Source organism: Dysidea avara, chromosome 7, assembly GCF_963678975.1.
Source record: "Dysidea avara chromosome 7, odDysAvar1.4, whole genome shotgun sequence".
NCBI lineage: Eukaryota > Metazoa > Porifera > Demospongiae > Dictyoceratida > Dysideidae > Dysidea > Dysidea avara.
The window spans coordinates 23350257-23371470 of record NC_089278.1 but is presented as its reverse complement, the minus strand read 5'-3'; the positions used below and the strand labels follow the sequence as shown (position 1 = coordinate 23371470).

Sequence of the window (21214 nt, the reverse complement as noted above, 5' to 3'; positions counted from 1 at the left end):
GTGATAATAGTTTAGGATTGTTCCATTGAAAAATAAATGTGAACCATCATCTCCTACTAATCAATCATGCATGGGAGAGACATCACCTTAAAGGTTATCATATAGAGCTAACTTACATTTATGTACAACTATAGTATATTTTCATCACTCACTATTAAATAGTCCTTATTAGGACTTTAAAGTGTTATGTAACTAACTTTGGTGTATAGTCACATTTTATGTCACAGCCTTATAGCTATAGGGCGTGTGGCATAATGTAATAATAGCTCTATTATTAACTTTTGATGGTACATATAGTATTAAGCCTATAGGGTGATTTATTGGCAATTATGGGTATATAAAAGCAAACAGCCCTCCATACCCCCCCCCCCCCCCCCCCCCCAAGAATTCCTCTCTGCTTAGTGGTGATACTGCCGATAAATTCATTCATGGTTACATATTACTATAATAGTTACTATAAAGATGATAGACTGCACAGGTACAATTGGAATTTGATTCAGAGATTTATATAGTTCATGACATACAAATAATTTGTGACTGCTGGCAGCTAAACTCGTATATCAGAAGAGTGTTATGTGATTAACATATAGAATCAGTTCAGTTCATATAATAGGGATCACCCATGTTTTTTTTTCCAAAAAAATCCTACACACCTACCATAGATAGTATACCACAGACACTGTGGTATACTATATATCTATGCTAAAACCACCTTGGTACTCAAACTTTCCTGAGAGGCCATGAAGACAATATGTTAACTGGTCACATGCACGGACGACAGCTCACTGAAACAATATACTATGGCTCATGAAAAACTCCATGGATCTATCTAGTGAACCGACTTCAATCTGACTTTTAACACACATTACACAAAAATGCTAGATATATAAAAGTAGCCTTACAGTCTATTTCAGGTTGGTTGTCCACATAAGCCAAATGCAAAAATATCATGTGAATAGAAATAACCAATGAAATTTCACACCAGGCGGACGGCGCTAGTTTAAACTGAAGGCTACTGATCTCATTGGCTACTTTTCAAGAACGTGACTTTTAACACTTTGTTTCTCTAGTCAACCAACCGGAAATAGACTGTACTCTCCTGAGCTGTGTTCTACACATAGGTCATAAGAGTATGGCTACTGCAACTTTTTTCTGTAGTCATCAACTTTTTTTTATTGCACCATCAATGCAACTATAGCTACATCCAACTAGAAGACAATAGAAGTAATTACATCCATTAAATAATTAATAGGTCACCATACTTGCTATCACTACAGAAATCTTGCTGAAAAAAACAGTGCATGTTTGTAATTCTGGAATTATACGAACAGATAACACACTGTATTTACACAATCATGCCATGCACAGTTGAAATAATAAGCCATATCAAAATGTACTGTTCTGTCAACCAACAAGTCTGAATTTTTTCAGTGATAAGGTATAAAAGAGGACACAGAGAGTGCAATTGTCATCTCACTACTTTGGAGTTTATCAAGTGCAGCAGCAATCAACTGAGCAACGATGGCATCTGAGAACGTCAGCAAACTTACCGTCGTTGGACGTATGGAGTGTGCTCAAGGGAGCACTGAAAAAACACTCTATGTCACAATTGCCAATGATTCAAGGCCAGACTCACAGACCATTCGACTGCTTGGTGCTCAGTCCACAGAACAACACTGGTGCTTGGTGAGGACACCATCAATGGGAGAGAAATTTATCATCTGCAGCTACCCAACTACTAATAAAGTCCTGCAAGCCACAAATGATCGAATTGAAGGATATGAAAAGGCTTGTCGTGTCAAGGTTGTCAAGCTGCCTTCCAACATAGTGCTGGGAAGTCCTCTTCCCATGCCACTGGACAAAACCTACCAGTTCCGCTATGAAGAGAAAAACCCTGGTGATAATTGTAAATCTGGCTGCTTTATTATCTCTGAAAGTGGGATCTTCCCAGACACTGTATTGCAAGGAGGCTATGAAGTTGACCCACCTAAGATGAATGATCATGTCACCATACATGCAAGGGAGAGGACAAATCGTGAGCTGTTCTGGTTTGAAAATCCTCCTACCAGGAGGTGAGCTGCCAAACTATGATTGGACTGATTTTGGACTTGTTTTTTTTCCTCTTTACTTTTGTTTTGCTAGTGTGTGTGCCCGCATATTATTTTTGAAGATCAATTAAATATTTATGACAATAATCCTCCTTTTGACACACTGTTCTACACAAAAACATAAAGGGTGACTGTGTGCATGGGTTGTATAAATTAAGTGTCATATGTGGCAGAGGTTTACAGTAGAATACACACTACAAGGCATTCTTTCCAATACACCCAGTGTAAACATCACATGATTGAACAGATTCCAAATGAAGGTCTAATGATAATAAGGAGGGTCACTAAACTGATACCATCAATCACTATATTGTCATATGAAGCTAGACTTGAAGAACTAAACATACATTCACATTTTTGTAGAAGGCAAAGAGAGGTGACCTCATTGAGGTATACAAAAAACTTAATTCTTACTACAACATTAATCCAGAAGATGTTTTTACACTACAGCAAGGAAATGCCACAAGGGGTCACCAAATGAAACTATTTAAACGAAGAACTAATACCAGCATTAGTCAGCATTTCTTCACTTTTCGAGTAGTTCAACATTGGAACACCCTACCTGAAGTAGTTATGGCTGAAACAATCTCAACATTTAAACGGTTGTTTACTGGATAGAAACTGGATATTGACATTGTCAAATTCCCCTGGCCTATTAATTGAATTTTGTAATTGAATTGTGTCCATTACATAATAATAATAATACATTATTCCATTAAGATACAAACACTTATTTCTTTTTAACATGCGCACAATCATATTTTCCCCTAATAATAGAGCGGTTCACCGCAGGTGTGTCCTGTGGCCCTCCACCTTGTACCAACACTATATTGTGGTCCTGTAAATTGTGACCTACTCCTGGTATATATGCAAACACTCTCTTTCCATTACTGAGTTTTACTAGTGCACATTTTCTTTGAGCAGAGTTAGGCTTTCTTGGCTTACGAACAACCAGCTTTAGAATAATTCCTCGCATTTGTGGGTTGCCAAACATTACACCTTTTCTTCTCTTCTTTTGATATCTCCCTCTCATTCTCCTCTGGTTCACTGTCAAGTATCGTCTTGGTATCAGAGAATGAGAAGTTGGAATCACATGACTGAAGTCAGTAAATTTCAAAACAGGTAGAAAAACTATGAAAAAAGGAAAAGAAAGTTTTTAATTGCATAACAATGAAATTGAAATAAAGCAGTACAAGTATAACTGGCTAGTGAATTGCAGAGATAAAAAGTAGTGAAACAAGAGGAGCTAGTTAATAATATGACATAGCCATTATAATGTAGTTATTATGACATAGCTATATGTGGTCAATGCCAAAGTAGGGATTTCCCAACATATTGTGCTATATTGTGTTAATGCCAGGATTTTCCCACATAACCACGATTGTAATAATCATTCATATCTCTTCTTTCACTACTATTTATCGCTGGAACCCTACCTCATTTTTACATTAATAATTTTCATTGCACTAAATGTGGTGTACAATAATGTATGCTGTATAATAATGTATGCTGTATCATATATTATGTACAACAGATCCTCAGTTATCCAGACAGCTTTTTTAGCCAAAAGTGTTCAGATAAGTGAAATTGTTCAGATAGCTGAAGTCCATAGAGCTCCGTTCAACTACTCTAATAGAACAGTCATAGAATGCATACTGATGACAAAATACTCTAATAGAACAGTCAAATTTAGCGTTTGGATAATCGGGGTGTTTGGATAACTGAGGTTTGGATAAGCGAGGATCCACTGTACTTGTGATGTATGCATAGTTTTATAGTGCTGTAATGTGCATGTGTAATTGTTTTGATAATAAATGAGTATAGGGTTAATAGTGTGCTAGCACAAATTCCTTGAATCCTTCTTGGTTACAATAATTACAACTGGCAATGAGGTACTGACTTACAATGGTAATGTTTGGCCATCTTGAGAAGTTTAACCCAGGTCATAAAGTGACTATTAGCAGTTATCTTGAATGGATTGAACTCTGTTTTCTACTGAACGACATTGATGATAACAAATGAGATGCAGTACTTCTCAATAATATCGGCAGACAAATGTACAGCTTGCTAAGGAACATACTGGCACTAGCTAAACCTCACAGTCCAAGTTTGACGAAATTACTTGAATCCTTGAGGAAACGCTATGAACTTAAGAGAGTGATCATCATTGAGTGATTTACCTGTCATCAACAAAACTAAGAGTCTATAGCCGAGTATCTTGCTAAATTATGTAAATTAACACTCAATTGCAATTGTAAAGATCATTTAGATAAAGCATTGAGGGATCGTTTTGTATGTGGTTTATGAAGTGAGGCCACCCAGAAGCTTTTGACTATAAGTGAGCTAAACTTCACTTGTACAGTGAAAATAGTGAACAGAATGGAGGCAGCAGACAAGAAGTCTCACCAGTTCAAAGGTACAACAGATGGTACTGTGAATGAACTTACTGGGGAACCTCCCTACACAGTCCCTGCTCCATTGTGGTAAACAAAATCATAAGGCTTCCAGATGATATTCAAGAAAGTCATGCAAGTCAGCAGCAAAAGCAACTCATTTTTCTATCAACGTTTGATGAATTTTCTCTTAACCTACAGAATTACACCTCATTCCACAACAAACGTTGCTCCACGTACACTATTTCTCAAGAGAGAGAGGTGAGAACCAGGTTTGACCTGTTATGTCCAGAAACTAACAGAAATGTTACTCTCTCTTGTGACCATTACTATCATGCTGGAGCTTCTGTTGTAATTTTACTTGTAAGTTGATTGGGGAAGAGTGTAGTGTACGTACTATTAGGATCACGTATGCATTTGTAACACATGTATAGTTTTACAGTGTTGTGGTTTTGATAATAAAAAAAAGTGTTAACAGTGTGCTAACAAGAATCCATCTCCTTGATTTACAATCAATACACACACATGTGGCTGTAACTGCTTTAATGGAGTATCTCAGTCTCTCAATTACAGGGTGTGATTATCAGTGAATCGGTGATTGACGTGTCTTGTTTTCTATAGCAAAAACTGCAGCTGATTGTAGCTAGATCTGGTTGCCATGCTCTGATCATTGTGACATCATATTCTGAACTTTTAAAGACGTGGTCCGCCATGCGATTATTTCATAAGCACAGTAACAGGTATCTACCCCCTTACAATAGCACATAAGCACTACATTGATTAAATGCATTCCTCTAAGTGTTGGTATGGAAAATTAATGCCTCAGTATGACATGAAGAAGACAACAGGAGAATAAAAGGAACGGCAAAGCATCGATGAATAGCATTCTCAGAAAAGGCACATGCCACTAGTGAGTTTGTTATTGTGGCATGAAATGGTTATGCACTGCTTTGCTAGCCTTGTAACTGTAGTCAGGCTGGCAGGCAGAACAAAAACCTCCAAAATTTAAAAAAAAACCTTTTCCAGTCTTCTGTAAGTAGTCTTTGTTTTGTTTTTAGCACTAGATTTGATGCTAGATGTGAGTTGGCTGTGAAAAACTGAAATATCTACTAGATTTATTTCAAAATCTATGAAAATTTTAATCCTTCTGGTTGTGTTACAATGTGCTAGAACATTAGAGGATTTGATATATTTCATTGACCCATTGCATAGAGTAGTGAAACATATTTAGACCCTACATTGGTTTTGTGTACAAACTGATCAGATACTCAACATGATTAGCCAAATGCTACAAAAAATTGGCTGGCAAAATTGAGGAACAAGTCTATAGACCAAAGACATAATCATACAGTATGGTAATAGGGAACATGGATCAGTTTAGCAAATATACCACCCAAAAACCAGCTTCACAAGACCTTCCTGGTGCCTTGGCAGTATTGGTTAGGTATAACCAAGCCCAATTGTTGACCCTAATTTTTTTTTAATTTTATTTAATGGACTTTTTTTCTACTGACTGTGGCTAACTGCCTTCCTGCTTGACATAAGTGTAACTCGATAACAGCTAAGGCTACAGACTTGATTTTTTTCTACATTGCTTCAGCCTGACAGGTGCCTTTTGGCATACTATAATAAAATATGTACAATACATGCATCATGGACTTTCCTTTGTCCTCCTTTGTGTCATATTTCTTTTTGCTGACAGCCCAAGGTGTTGATTCACAGTAGTGCAATGGCTTACCTATGCTTGTAAATGGGAGTCGTCCATATTTTCCATGGTGAATGGATTGATTGCAGAGGTGCTTGAAACTGGCTGAACATAGCTGAAAGCCAAGCATAATAATGGCCACTTCACTTTCAAGTCAGTAAACAATAGTTGCGGTATGCGTTCAGTTGAAAATATTACCTCTGGTGCCATCCTTTCCTTTGATGCAGTATGCATGGTTTCAGTTACAAAAAAGTAAACAAAGGAAAAGTTTGAATTCTAGGGATCATAGAAAAAAGCAGGGAAACATGGGAGGTCGCCTACACCTCCAGATATGCATTTAATCCCTGATTTTTAGTCCATATTATTCTTATACTTGTAAAATTAACAGATGTTTGCTATGCATTTTCCTCTGAAAAATGTACGTGCTATCGTTTATGTGTATTTATTCATGTTTCCCTGTTTGCCTTTCTGCACCTTAGTGAGCAACATGTTTAATGCTAAATGCAGCCTGTTGTGAAAAAATAAAGGCTTTGATCTTCCATAAGTAATCTTTACTTTCAGGTGGTCAGTTTGAAACACGAGTTTCTAAGTTGAAAAGGACATGTCCTTTTTGTACATCTATGAAAATGAAGAACATCCTTGAGGTTTTGTCTAGAATTTTGTGTTTAGAATATTATATAATCTAGCCGAAATACTTCTGTGTGTAATCTGTGGTGGTTTTAAGTGATTTGTTGAGCAATGCTTTGTAAGCAGTGCATAAAAATGCGATGAATTCAAGCAATAAATTAATGAAACAATACGGAAGTACTACTTAGTAAGGTCCCCACCAAAGTGTTGCTATTAATACCATCATAGAAATATCATATGCAACAAAGAGCACCTACACTCAAGTCCTAAAATTAAAACACTCAAAATTCATACTACAATGGCCAAATTGCTCCAATACATTTAAAGGGACTTGTAATGTGAACGAGTGTAGATAGTCATTAAGCAAAACGGACACACACCTCTTACCTGAAGAACACTTTGACACAGAATCTCTGCAGACTATAAAAGATGTCAGCTGTTTACTGTTATGGATACCCTACAGCAATTAAATGCACAACCTTAAAAACTTCAATTGTGGGATTAAGTTACAGCAAAGTGCAAGCTAGGATACGTATACATATCTTCCTTACGTGCACAATAGGTCTCCATACTGTCCTACTCAATAACGATCGCGATAAACAGAAACGATTCATGCGACTCAAGCACTGCAACATTTTATTGAACAACGTGGCACAAGCACACGTGATCTCTAAGTCAAAGCAATCGCTGAAATGTCACCGAAAGTTTACGGTGAGTTATGCGGATTTAGATGTTGCTGTCTGTTTTGGAGCGTGTGAGCGTTAAGTTGTCGCCGTTGCTCATATTGTAGCTTAAAATACAAAAAAGCAGTCTACCTGCTTGCACAAGTGAGCTAGTGTTGTGAGCTAATATGATATCACAAGGTATTTGGTACTTTTTTTTTTTACATGTGCTGCGTGTGAAAAGATCGAGGAAAAGATGGTACCCGCTATGGCGCAGCCACAGTTTTCAAATCATCACTACTCAACCTTAGTAAGCAAATGTTGTGTTACGTCAAGCACGACGCTAAGTGTAATTAACTCCCCCACCCTTAATAACTCTAGACCTAGATAATTGCATGTATAACATCCTAATCTGATTTGACATCCTAATCTAATTTGACATCCTAATCTGATTTGACAAACTTGATTACTTGTTTCTCATGAACCAAATTGATTGGGATGTCATTTTCATTATAGAAAATCACTCCAAACCACAACAATACCAGGTTATCCATTACTCTAAAGATTAGCTAAAGCCTTTTGAAAGGTAGTACTTTCTACTACCTTTTGAGCTGAAAGAGACATTTTTGAACTATAAAATAATGGTAAAGTTTACTCAGCACTTGTGCACATGATTATAACAGCAGCAAAAGGTGGTGGGGGAATGAGAAACAATTAATAAAGTTAACAAAATTTGTGTATAGACCATGTGCCATCTTGGATGTGATCCTGTGAAATTGGATTTCACAATGTTTATAGGAAAAGTGATGGTAAAAGGTTTTATTGCAAGAACTGTCATTATGCAAAATATCACAACACAGCACAACTTTGTTAAATAACTTAATGCACTAACTTCCAGTATGGTTCTTTCACGTTTAAAAATTTTCGTTGCATGGAGTGCATATGTTTTTGCCTCCCTATGCACCCCTCCCAAAAATAGCATCTTGTGTGCATTTGTAGTGGACCACATCACGAATGGTCTATAGAGTGATAACTTTGGGCAAAAATTGTGGCTAATTCAACAGTGTGTCTCCTACAATTTGACAAATCTTATAGAGCAGTAATTGGGAAATACCATGATGAACATTATTTGGGCAGTTTTAACCAGGTTACAAGGATATTCAAACTGGCTATTTTGACACAACTTGAGAAAGCAGTGGTCGCCAAACAACAACACTTCAGTAAGGAAGAAAAGAAGAGTGAATGATAGTGAACTGTGATATAAATGTTGTGGGACTGTTGTTCTTAACAAGTGTCAAAATCCCACGCATATTTTGCTAATCACTTACTCAGGTCAACTTGCTCTACTCCAATATCTCTCATACTATTACTCACTTTCTTGTTCCTAGTAACCTGTTCATATCTAGATGGGGAGCTTAACAAACCTGGAGCGACATGTAGGCTTGTGCTCCTATAACTTGCATACATTTTCTACCCTGTGGAATTAATCATGCAACCACTGTGACATCAGGTGTTACTGCTCTATTAGGTTGTCAAACAATCAAGGTATAGTTTTGTTGATTGATTAATCCTGATTGTGACCTTTTCCCATTTGTTGCATTAAAATAACATTAATATTTAAAAGTCCAAAGTAAGGCCAAAATCAGTTTATTACTCAAGAAATGCTATGTTAGCTTTAAAAGGCAGACAGGCTACCTTTACTGCAAGTTCACCTGAAACCAAACTCAAGCTGTCATCCAGGTTCTTCATGTACACTAACGGCCTCTGAAATTAATTGTTATGTCGCAGGTGTTTAAGCCATTTAGTAGCTTTTGTTATAGCTTTTACGACTCTTCACAACCTTCTGCAATAGCCTACAGTAAGTGATACAGTTACACCACTGTTAGGTGATTATTTGCTGCTGTGAGGTATACATCAACTATAACAGACTGTAGCTAGCTATACACTAGCTGCCTCTGAATGGATTCCCTTTTAATGGTGTGGTTCTGAGCTTGTTTGTGCCCCTTCCCTTGCCAGCTCCTGGATCTGGTCCTGATGTTATTCCCTCATAGGTATGGAAACTGATATATCGTGTTGACCAGATTTATGTTAGTCATACATATAATAAATATATCATATCCTCTTGACGTGACATCCCTACTATTTAGCGCTTTTGTATAATACTAGCAAAAAATCTGTTGTATTTTTTTACTGTAGGAGGATTGCGATGATAAAAGCAAGATTGGCAAGAAGAATCCAATTAAAGGGAACAAGATTTCTAGTAATAGCAGGAGTGGTAGTAGTGGTGAACCATTGAGTATCAACAGTGACTACTTTGAGGGTGATGATGATGACAGGACGACTTGTTGCTGTGGTCTCTTTGGGTGAGTACACTGTAGACATATGTATAATATCTATACACATACATTTTAAGTAAAAAGAAGAGCAAAAACAGTGTTGGTAATGATAAGGCTACCTGCTGCAGCTGTTGTCTTTGCTGTTGTCTTTGCTGTTGCTCCACTGGGTAAGTGCAGTAGTGTGCCAATGTGCACTATACTGGTATCTGCATCAATGTGTGTGTATTGCTTTTTTACAGTAAAAATAAAATCAAGAGTGATGACGTCATTGGTGACAACAGTGTTGATGAGAAGAGCGCAATGATCAAGAACGAAAGTAGTGCTATGGGTGATAACTATGATGATAAATATAATGGTGATGACGATGACGATGATGAGTCAACTTGTTGTTGTTGTTTTAGGTTAGTTCAGTACAGTATACCCTCATTTATCTGTACCCTTGTCTATTGGAAATGACTGTTCTATTAGAGTATTTTGAGTACAGGTGTATGTTCTATTAGAGTATTTCAACAGAGCACGGTAAATGCATAGGCTTCAGGTATCTGAACATTTCACTTAACTGAACACTTTTACAATTACCTGAGACCATTAGAGTTAAGGTAGTTGAAGGTTATAAACATACGAAATTTTGTTGTACATTGTGCATGGTCACTGCATGGTGGTGCTTGTAAGTATGTATAAGTTTGTTTTTCATTTTTTTCCAGTAACCATACTTTAGAGGATCAACTAAAATTTTCAGCTTGTAATTATGCATAAATACATACCATGAGTGAGGCATTATTCCAGACAACTTGTATTTGCGACATGAAGCAACAAACAAGGTCTCCACCGTTGTGTTGTTGTCATTTGACTTTTAATGCACCAATAGAATCAGCATCATGTGAGAAGTTATAGGTTTAGTCTATCATGTGCAAATTCAGCCCTTTTAGTTCACGGACACACATTAAAAGGTTGCACTATTACAAGGCCCCAACAGTTAACCATCATGTCAGGTAATCATTGTGATTTCTTAACATGACGGTGTGTTGACATGGAGCCTTGTTACTTGCCCGGTAATTTTGCTCACACATTACCAGACTTGTTTATTGTTTGAAGCCTGCGGTTATAAAGAAACTTTACTCTCTTGTCATATGTGATTACTGCAATATACACTGATTACATTCTACATGTGCGTACACATAAATAACAGCTCTTTATCGTGTTTTATTTTGTTTCAGATCTTCTAAACGTGAAAAGCTTTCAAGTAAGTGTTCATATAAGTTTACACCTCTACTGTATTTATCTGTCCAGGTGTATATTTCCACCTATAGCTACATGATTAATCACATTACAATTTTGCATTGATCAAACTAAAAGCTGTGATCTAGTATTCTACCAAGTATTTGTATCAAACAAAATAAATGAAAAGTCTCACTATGGCAGAAAATCAGCAGATCAATTGTAGAGTGATTTAAAAGTTGGAGATATTGTAGCAACACACACGTTCTGTCTTAATATTAACTTGTTATTCATTTAGAAATGCAAACACCAAAGGCGGTCTCATTAGCCAGTTTTGGGACTTACAAATGCAAGCACAAAATGATATCTACAAGGATCTGTCTTAAAAATGTGACCAGATTTTGCAAAACCCATCCAAACCTCACATCAGACTAACAACACCAGTGGATAGCTACACTCCCATACTATTAGTTATCATTACTCAAGGCTGGTTTTAAGAGATGTATTTTCTGGCAAGCTCAAATGGTGATATCTGGCCTTATGAATAAGTACTGTACTGGTGGATGGCCTGATATAGTTGGCCAAATGTTTCTGTGTCGATTTTGCTGTGTATCGGCCAGCACGGCCCTGCAATCTCATGTCTGGACTTCAATTGTAGTCTATTTCCATTTTTAAGTCTATATCTGCCCACCCTGCCACCCCCCACACTCCACCCCTTTGTAAGCACTCGTGATACTACTTTGCTAGTCAGATTTTATATATTATATGGTAGGAAACCCTACAAACAGCTACAAGTACTGGAGGTGGTCTGTAAATTGATGCATCTCTTGTGTAAATTTCATTTGTGTGCTTGCTATCTATGGCAAGTTATAATGGCTTGGGTTCTTTAAAACCATTTATCTTGAAACTTCTCATGTGCAATTTAGATCGTTTTTTCAAAATCCAGTTGCATATATAATGATTGTGAAATCTAGGTGGTAGTCAAAAAATGGTCACTACAATGTTATGGTAAATCATTTAAAGTGACAACGACCCTGGATTTTTTCTCGGCTTATGACTGCTGTGTATTTCTAAATGATACGGTTTCACTAATATAATTACTAATACAATGAATGTACTATGAATTAAGGAATTGCTACAAAATATGTCTGCATGCATGTGTGAAAAATGTAGTCTGAATCTATTAACAAGTATATAAGCAATCAGATACCTTTGCAGACTACATATAGTACTCATGGTATGTGCAATATTGTCTTATGTACAAAATTGTCTTATGTACAAAATTGTCTTATGTACTCAATGCAAAGGTGAATGATCAGTGTGTAACAGTACTATAGTTCCTTGTGTACATATGCATACATACAGGATGTGTTATGTGATCTCTTGTGTATAATTCAATTTAGAAGTTGATCATGAAGCGTTTAAAAGATGTTCATCTTCAATGGAGGGTAGTACCATGTCACGACGGAGCAGAAGTAAGCAAATTTACATTATATGATACTTGCTCATCTTTCTGTGTTATTTATACGCCTATGCATATACAGTAGGACTTAGATTATCCAAACCTTCAATTATCTGAACAGTGGCGGTGACTGTTCTATTAGATTATTTCGTCATTAGGTGAACGTTCTATTAGAGTAAGTGTATGTTCTATTAGAGTATTTGAACAGAACTCTGTATATAAATCATTTATCTAAACAAATTCACTTATCTGAACACTTTTATGATTGAACTGGCACACAGGTGTTCAGATAGTGGAGATCCTACTGTACATAACAAAAAAACTTTGTTCCTAAAGCTATTCTGATAGATAATATAAAGCCCACCGATTTATGTGCAGATCTCCATTCAATTACTCTAATAGAACAACATACTTTTACTCTAATGGAATGGACACTATTAATGAAATACTCTAATAGAACAGTCACTTTTGGCGTATGGATAATTAAGGAGATAGCTTGAGGAAGTACTGATGTGAATGATATAATCATGTTCCTGAGAACCTTAAGCTTGTTCAAATGTGGCATTTACCATTATTCCTATAGTCGTAGAATAGGCCTTTTGTTTAACTAACCAAAATATGTCATTAGTATTAAATACTTCCTTCACTTTTCTGGAGTGCAATATTGCTAACCACAACTCGCGGTTCCCATTGACTCCTTTACAAAAATACATTTTTTTTAAAAAGCTGAAACTTTCATACTACCGTATATGTATCCCAAGTTTCTTTAGATGTTAGATGTGGTCTTCCTCTCTCAGGAAACTTTGTCTTGTTACGTTACAACAACCCGTCTTTGAGTTACAGAAGTTGTATAAACAGCTGTTCATGTACTTAATCACTTTGTTTAGTGCTGTAGTTAACGAAGCCACTGGTGATAATTCTAGTGCTAATGATAATTCACCACCTTTCTCGCCACTAGCAGCCATTCAAGCAAAGCTAAGGATGGCAACAACAGAAAATAGTGAATGACATACCTGGAGCTATGGTGAAGGTGCCGTTTGACCAGTGTACTGTTCCCAAACTTTGATGGTAGTGATTGTGTAGAGAAACCAACGTATTGGAGAGGCTAAAGAAAATAATAATAGCTGGGAGTGACGCTATGAATCTACGCATTGCTGGGGATTTATTTGACGCTATTGTAGCTCTTGGATAGCTTGTGAGTACCATGCTTTTGATCTAGGCTACATCACTGGGCTACCTGTATACAGTACTCTCCTTTCATGCTGTTTCAGTAAATGATACAGGACTAGCATTCACATAACTGGCAACAAAGCTAAGATGGCTTCAACTTGATAATCCCACTAATTACTCGCGAATGTAATAATCCACCACTCGTCAACACTTACCCATTCATACGAAATTGTAGCTGCCACATCATGGACCAATTATGTTGTTACAGTCTAACCACAACATTCCACTGCCTTAAACGAATAGGCTATATATTATTGAAAAAGACCAACAGAGTATTAAAAATTAGTTAAGGTGTTTTTACATCTTCTGAACAATTAATAGTAGGTCTAATGGTATGGGAAGCCCTATAAGTTTTGCATGTTTGTTTTGTTTGTGTCTTAATCTATCCATGTGGTTCATTATTCTATAGTTTCATTATGTGGTCCTCAATATTATTCTCATCCTGGTGTCAAGGTAGGTATATCAATTGGATGTATTTTGTAAGGACATGTAATGATACCGGTATCAGTATTGGTGCCATTCACTGATACATCATACTGTGTGTTTGTCCCTTCCATGAAAAAGTATTGACCAGACCCCAGCTTCACAATACTTCGGCAGGTATATGTAATCCTAAACACTCCTAAGTGCAACTCCTAAATAATGCCTTCAATAAATTTTTTTCTATTGACTGACTATCTAGCTAAATGATGCCTTCAGACAAGCATAACTTAAAGCTACACAAAACCATTTCATTGCTTACTAGTAATTTTTATGGGGAGGGGGGGCATGCGCAATTATCCCCTGATACGATATTCTGCAGTGTTATAGAATTTCACTACAAAAAGTTGAGAATCAAGTGTAAAGAAAAATCAGGAATTTTACAAACCCTAATCATTACAAAAGAAAGTGAGGATTATATAGTCACTTGAATTCCTAGTCTGGTTTGTTGTTAATCATATTGGTTAAATGAAGAATTAAACTTGCACTTCAGTTGATGGTTCCACCTTGTTTCATTGTAATGGTCCCTGCCCCTTTATGTTAGTATATTATTTAGTTATTTGTATTTTGTCCTTATATAAATATCTAGCACAAATACTTGCCCTATCACATGTAGGTCACATGTACGTAATCAGCTCCTGCACATTACAAACTGGCCAGACTATATCTTAATCAGCTTACCATATAAGGTTCTTGTTTTAAGCAACTTGTATTCCAGGATGTCATAAATTATGAACAAAACAAACGCATGACTCAAATGGAATGCAGACAGACAGAAAGATGGCTTTTCTTATTTATATATATAAACACTTTATAGCTATGTGTGTAATTGTTCATAGGGTATGAAAAACTTGGGAAACACTTGCTACCTTAGTAGCATGTTGCAAGTAAGTGATTTACATCTGTATACTCATTGTTCCTCACTGTGAGTCCTATACCACGTTATCATGCTCATTGTAATTATAGTATGTTATCTGAGATTATCTAATGAGATTAGAGGCCTGTAATATTGTTTAACACATGCAGTTGGCTGTAGTATGCAATGCAGAAGTAATAGTAACTGCTCACTAACTTCTGTGTACATTAATTGGAGTAAGCTCTTCTGTCATGTGTTTACTATACTGAGCTAGTTAAGATGTTTATAAATTGCTACTGAATCATAAAATAGTTACCTGTATTTATATGCATGCAGTGTTTGAACCAAACTGTTGAGGTATTCAAGTTATTGACTGATGCTGCTTCGCCTCAAAATCATGACCAAAATTATTTGATTCTCAAAGTAAGATATTGCATCTGGTAGCCACATATGTCACTGAGCATTTCATGCAGGCTGTACATATAGACATAATATATGTTGATTTCTTACAGGATAGTAGTGCATCACCAGACCGTATGGGTATAAAGGTAACTGTGGATAGGAAAATGGGCTCCGTGGGGAAAGCACTGTACAAGTTTTTTACTGAAATAAACTCCAATGAGTCACGTACTGTGGTCAAGCCAACTGCAGTCTTGTCTACAATACGTCAGTGGTAAGTGAAGTGTATGTAGTGTATGTGTACTTGTACTGTGCATGTACGTACATACGTACATACATATGTATGTATGTATGTATGTACAGTGTTTTTCAAGATTAAAATTTTTCATGAATCATTACCATCCAACTTTTCGAGGAGGTCTTATTATAGAGGTTAATCTTTTGTAGAGGTGGTCTTGTAAGGAATTACAGCTGTACTAATTTTTCAGTTTCAGGTTTCGGTTTCCACTGTTTCCAATGTCCCACATAAGATGTACAGTTTCTGGCACTAGCATAGTTCTTTGACTGATTTGTACATATCATGATAAACATTTTCAGATAACTTTACTGCCTTATCAAATGGTACAGTAGTACCATTTAAGTAGGGATCGCCCCAAAAATTTGTGCGCCACCAAAATTCCACCTCTGAAAATCATCCTAGAGACATCTTACGTGACAAAAATCACTTTTATAGAATAGTACTAGTCTATATAATGTATAATACTGCATCAAGACACACGATAGTGTGTCATGCGGCCAAGCACAGCCGTGACAGACAAGTGTGTATTTTACAGGAACCAAGAAAACGCCATTTTCATGCATCCATAGCTTGATAATGACTGGATGAAAATTAACCATTTTTGCTGTGGAAACTCCCTCTGGGTAGGGCACTTCCCATTCCAAATTTGATGTGAATCTGCCCATCCATAACTGAGATACACACCTTCAAAGTTCGTCTTATTTTCTTCATGTTTTTCTTCTACGTCTCGCACACTTTAGAAAAATAAATAACTCGTGCATACTTTGGTCGATTTACTTAACATTTGGAGGGCAGTAAGAGCATAATACTGCACATTTACAGTCCAATTTTGGTACAGATCAGACAAAGAACAAGGGAGTTATGTGCAAATTTTCAAAAACCCAAAGGCAATTTGTTGTTACGCCTCCAGGGTAAACCATTTGACAGAATAACTTGAAAATCAGTCCGTACATGGAGTAGCTATCGTAGTGCAAACCTTTTGTGGTTTGAAAGAAATCGTACTTACAGCCATGGAGTTATAACAAAAATGCCAACCATGTGTAAAAATCGCATGATTGAGTTTTTAGTATTACTTACCACACGTACCAGGCAAATAGCTAATGGAATCAGCTGAAAATAAGTAGAGAGGTAGAATAATTATTTTAGAATGATCTTTCAGTAGTTTACAAGGAATCAGAATAAAAACCACTGAGCTACACTACGAAAGTCAACTAGGTATAACAAGTGCGCGATCAAGATACTCTAATAGAGCAGACACCCTAATAGAGCAGTCAGCTAATAAGTAAATAATTACTCTCTTAAAGCAGTCATTTATGTATTATAGTATGGAGCTTAACTAAAAAAAAGATCACCCTGTAGAGAAATCAGCTAGAAACAAGTCAGCAAGTCACTCTGCAAAGTGTTAAAGCACATCCTGTAGAGTATTCAGCTAGAAACCATTCACCCTAAAGAGAATTCAACTATATTTCAAGTCACTCTGTTGAGAGTTCAGCTAAAAACAAGTTACCTTGTAGAGAGATCAGGTCACTATGTATAGAGAGTTCATGCAGCTATATATAAGCAAGTCACCATGAAGAGAGATCAGCTGAAAACAAATCACCTTGTAGAGAGATCAGCTTGATCAAGTCACCCAGTAGAGAGTTTGACTACATTTCAAGTCACTCTGTAGAGAGTTCAGCTAGAAACAGATCACAGACCAGCTAGAATCAAGTCACCCTGTAGAATGTTTAGCTAGAAGCAAGTCATCCTGTAATGAGATCAGCTACATTTCTTTTATTTATTTTTTATTTATTAAAGCTTTACAGCACAAGTGCTGAAGGTCTGTAGGACACCTGGTCCTACAGCCTGCTCAAAGACATTAGACACAAAGACATTAGTTACATAAGGTGTGTTTGAAAAGTTGCAGAAAGGAGAAAAAATCCATGACTGGACCTAGGTAGCCTCGAACCTGCAGCCATCTCTAATCACCCTGTAGAAAGACCAGCTTGAGGCAAATCACCCCATAGAAGGATCAGTTAGAAACAAGTCACCCTGTAGAGAGATCAGATAGAATCAAGGCATCCTATAGAGAGGTCAGCTAGAAACAAGTAACCCTGTAATAAGATCAGCTACATTTCAAATCACCCTGTAGAGAGATCAGCTCAAAACAAATCACCCTGTAGAGAGATCTGGTAGAAGCAAGTCACCCTGTAGAGAGTATAGCCAGAAAGAAGTCACGCTGGAGAGAAATCAGCCAGAAACAGGTCACTCTGTAGAGATCAGCTAGCTAGAAACAAGTCACCCTGTAGAAAGATCAGCTAGAAAATAATCACTCTGTTGAGAGATCAGCTGGAAACAAGGCACCTTGTGGAGAGATCAACTTTATCAAATCACCCTGTAGTGAGTCCAACTACATTACAAGTTACCCTGTGGAGAGTTCAGCTACAAAAAAATCTCTCAGTAGACTGATCAGCAAATTATCCTGTATAGCATTCAGTTAGAAACAAATCACTCTGTAGAGTGATCAGCTAGAAACAAATCACTCTATAGAGAGGTCAAGCTATGCTGCAAATAGTTCAACTAGTTTTCATTTCATCCTGTAGAGAGAAACAAGCAACCCTGTAGAGAGATTAGTTCGAAACAAAATGAGAGCTCAGAAGGCACCCTGTAGAGAAATAAGCTGCCTGTCACCCTGTAGAATCAGCTAGCTAGAAACAAGTCACCCTGTAGCGAAATCAACTACATTTCAAATCACCCTGTTGAAAGACCAGCTTGAAATGAATCACCCCCCTGGAAGGATCAGTTAGAAACAAGTCACCCTGTAGAGAGATCAGATAGAATCAAGTCACCCTGTAGAGAGTTCAGCTAGAAACAAGTCACCCTGTAGAAAGATCAGCTCGCTAGAAACAAGTCACCCTGTTGCAAGATCAGCTACATTCAAATCACCCTGTAGAAAGACCAGCTTGAAACAAATCACCCCCTGGAAGAATCAGTTAGAAACAAGTCACCCTGTAGTAAGATCAGATAGAATCAAGTCACCCTGTAGAGAGTTCAGCTAGAAACAAGTCACCCTGTAGAAAGATCAGCTAGAAACAAATCATGCTGTAGAGAAATCAACTAGAAATAAATCACTCTGTAGAGAGATCAGCTTGATCAAGTCACCCTGTAGTGAGTCCAACTACATTACAAGAGAGTTCAGCTGCAAACAAATATCTCAGTAGACAGTTCAGCTAGAAACAAATCACCCTGTAGAGAGATCAGCTTGAAACAAATCACTGAATCACTGTGTACAGATATCAGGTAGAAACAAGTCATCCTGTAGAGAGTTCAACTATAAAAGAAGTCACCTGTAGAGAAATTAGCTAAAAACAAGTCACAGAGGTCAGCTAGAAACAAGTCACCCTGTAGAGAGATCATCAAATCACCCTGTAGAAAGATCAGCTTGAATCAAATTATCCCGTAGAGAGATCAGTTAGAAACAAGTCACCCTGTAGATAGATCAGCTTGAAACAATTACCCTGTAGAGAGATCAGCTAGAAACAAGTCACAGTATAGAAAAATCAGCTATATTTCAAACCAACCTGTAGAGAGGAACATATTACCCAGTAGAAGGATCAGTTAGAAACAAATCACCCTGTAGAGAGATCAGATAGAACCAAGTCACCCTGTAGAGAGTTCAGCTAGAAACATCTCACACTGTAGAGGGTTTACCTACAAGAAAACCATCCTGTAGAAAGTTCAGCTATCTTGTAATTCTTCTGTAGAGTTTGGTTTATAAGTCACTCTATGGTGAGTTCAATTACAAATCGTTCACCATGTTGTCTAAGAGTACAGCTACATTATGAGTCTCCCTGTAGAAATTTCAGCTACATACATACACATTTCCCTGTAGAGTTTTCAGCTGCAAAACAATTAAGCCTGTATTGAGTTAATTAATGAATAATAAACACAACTGTAATAATTACTAAATAATATTGTGAGTGTGCATGTATAGCTTAACAATTTTAAAAATTTTCTTAGTATTCCTATAGAATAGAAAAGGACAAGTTGAAAGAAATACCCAAAGCTAGCCAAAGGCTGACTTTAGGTATGAAATTACAAAAAGAAGTGATATCTAATCAAAAATAGCCAAGCTGTAAAAAAGGTGTGACCTCCAAAAAAGTCAGGGTGAAAAAAGATGCAAAATCCAAGGTGGCAACCAAGAAATGGCTATGATGGTAGGTTAATGCCAAAAATTTTAATAACAACAATTCAGGTGAATTTGGTGCCAAATCCTAGTGAAACTTGGAAAAGGCAACACAAATTCACCTGAATTTGTCGTTATTAAAATTTTTTCCATAACCTACCATCACAGCCATTTCTTGGCCGCCACCTTGTATTTCACATCTTTTTCATCCTGGCTTTTTTGGAGGCTGCACCCTTTTTTTACAGTTTGGTTATTTTTGATTAGATTTAATATAACAAAACACTTACAAGTAGCCAGATATAGAATTTTAGAAAATCACTAAAACTCAAATTTTAGTCTCACTGCCTGACCACAGCACAAGGCTAGAGGCCTAACGAAGCAGTGCACTGCCACCATTTTACGCCACAATAACAAACTCACCAGTGGGATGTGCCTTTTGGGGTTCCGACGACTTTGCCTTGTCTTTTCTTTTATCTTCAATCAGGCTGCTTGTTTTCTTCTTCATCCAGCGAAACCATATCAAGGCGTTAATTTACTTCCATTCAACAGCATATTTAGATGCCACAGAATTATTTCAGAGCTGGATTTCAGAAGCGCTTCAGTCCCAGTGCTATATAATAGGTATACTAGCTAGTAGATATCTGCAACTTTGCGATTGGGGATCCCATTCGCAGTAGGTTCGCGACCACGCCCATCAAATAAAGACCTAAGTGGACTAATAGCCAGTGTTGGGCAAGTTACTTTTTAAAAGTAACTAGTTACATATTACATATTACTTGCAACTGAACTGTTTAGTTACAGTTACATATTACCCATGAAATAAAGTAACTATAGTAATATTACATATTATATTACTTTGTGTCCACAGCCTTAAGCTGTCACGTGTGAAACTACCACCTTATCACGTGACATGATTGTGCTGTTGGACAATGTGCAAATCTTGGTTATGAATAAGAAGCTGGTGAATAAGCTTCATTCAGTAGGCTTCATTACTTCATTGAGGCTAGGCGTTACTCAGTGGATTACTAACGAGATTAGTAACTTTATTACTTGTACTAATAATATTACGTAATATTAGATTCATTACAGTAACTATATTACTTAGGTAACGCGTTACATTTGTAAGTAAAGTAACTTGAGTTATATTACCTGTTTTTATAGCGTATTTCGTTATATTACTTAGTTACCACAAAAGTAATAATATTACATAACGTGTTACATAAGTAACGCGTTACTCCCAACACTACTAATAGCGATAGAGTACGGATACCACAC

The 21214-nt window shown here is 36.8% G+C and overlaps 2 protein-coding genes across 4 annotated transcripts in view; one reads left to right on the top strand and one right to left on the bottom strand.

Moving 5' to 3' along the window:
• Positions 1–1682: 1682 nt before the first annotated feature.
• LOC136262562 (small ribosomal subunit protein uS12-like) lies at positions 1683–7521 on the bottom strand. Its single transcript, XM_066056880.1, has 3 exons — positions 7385–7521; positions 7221–7290; positions 1683–3239 (listed from the first exon to the last, which is right to left on the bottom strand). Exons 1-3 carry the CDS (start codon positions 7466–7468, stop codon positions 2839–2841), a joined length of 555 nt encoding a protein of 184 aa, XP_065912952.1. The 5' UTR covers positions 7469–7521; the 3' UTR covers positions 1683–2838.
• LOC136262560 (ubiquitin carboxyl-terminal hydrolase 45-like) overlaps positions 7503–21214 on the top strand; it is a 26860-nt gene continuing 13148 nt past the window's right edge. The window contains exons 1-11 of one of the 3 annotated variants that reach the window (XM_066056873.1): positions 7503–7660; positions 7740–7805; positions 9692–9858; positions 9909–9998; positions 10071–10232; positions 11049–11074; positions 12453–12524; positions 14151–14194; positions 15061–15108; positions 15414–15500; positions 15590–15750. In XM_066056873.1, coding sequence (XP_065912945.1) covers positions 7752–7805; positions 9692–9858; positions 9909–9998; positions 10071–10232; positions 11049–11074; positions 12453–12524; positions 14151–14194; positions 15061–15108; positions 15414–15500; positions 15590–15750 — 911 coding nt within the window. In that variant the 5' untranslated portion in view covers positions 7503–7660; positions 7740–7751. The remainder of the gene's footprint in view (positions 7661–7739; positions 7806–9691; positions 9859–9908; positions 9999–10070; positions 10233–11048; positions 11075–12452; positions 12525–14150; positions 14195–15060; positions 15109–15413; positions 15501–15589; positions 15751–21214) is intronic. The other 2 variants (XM_066056874.1, XM_066056875.1) reach the window with 2 other exon arrangements.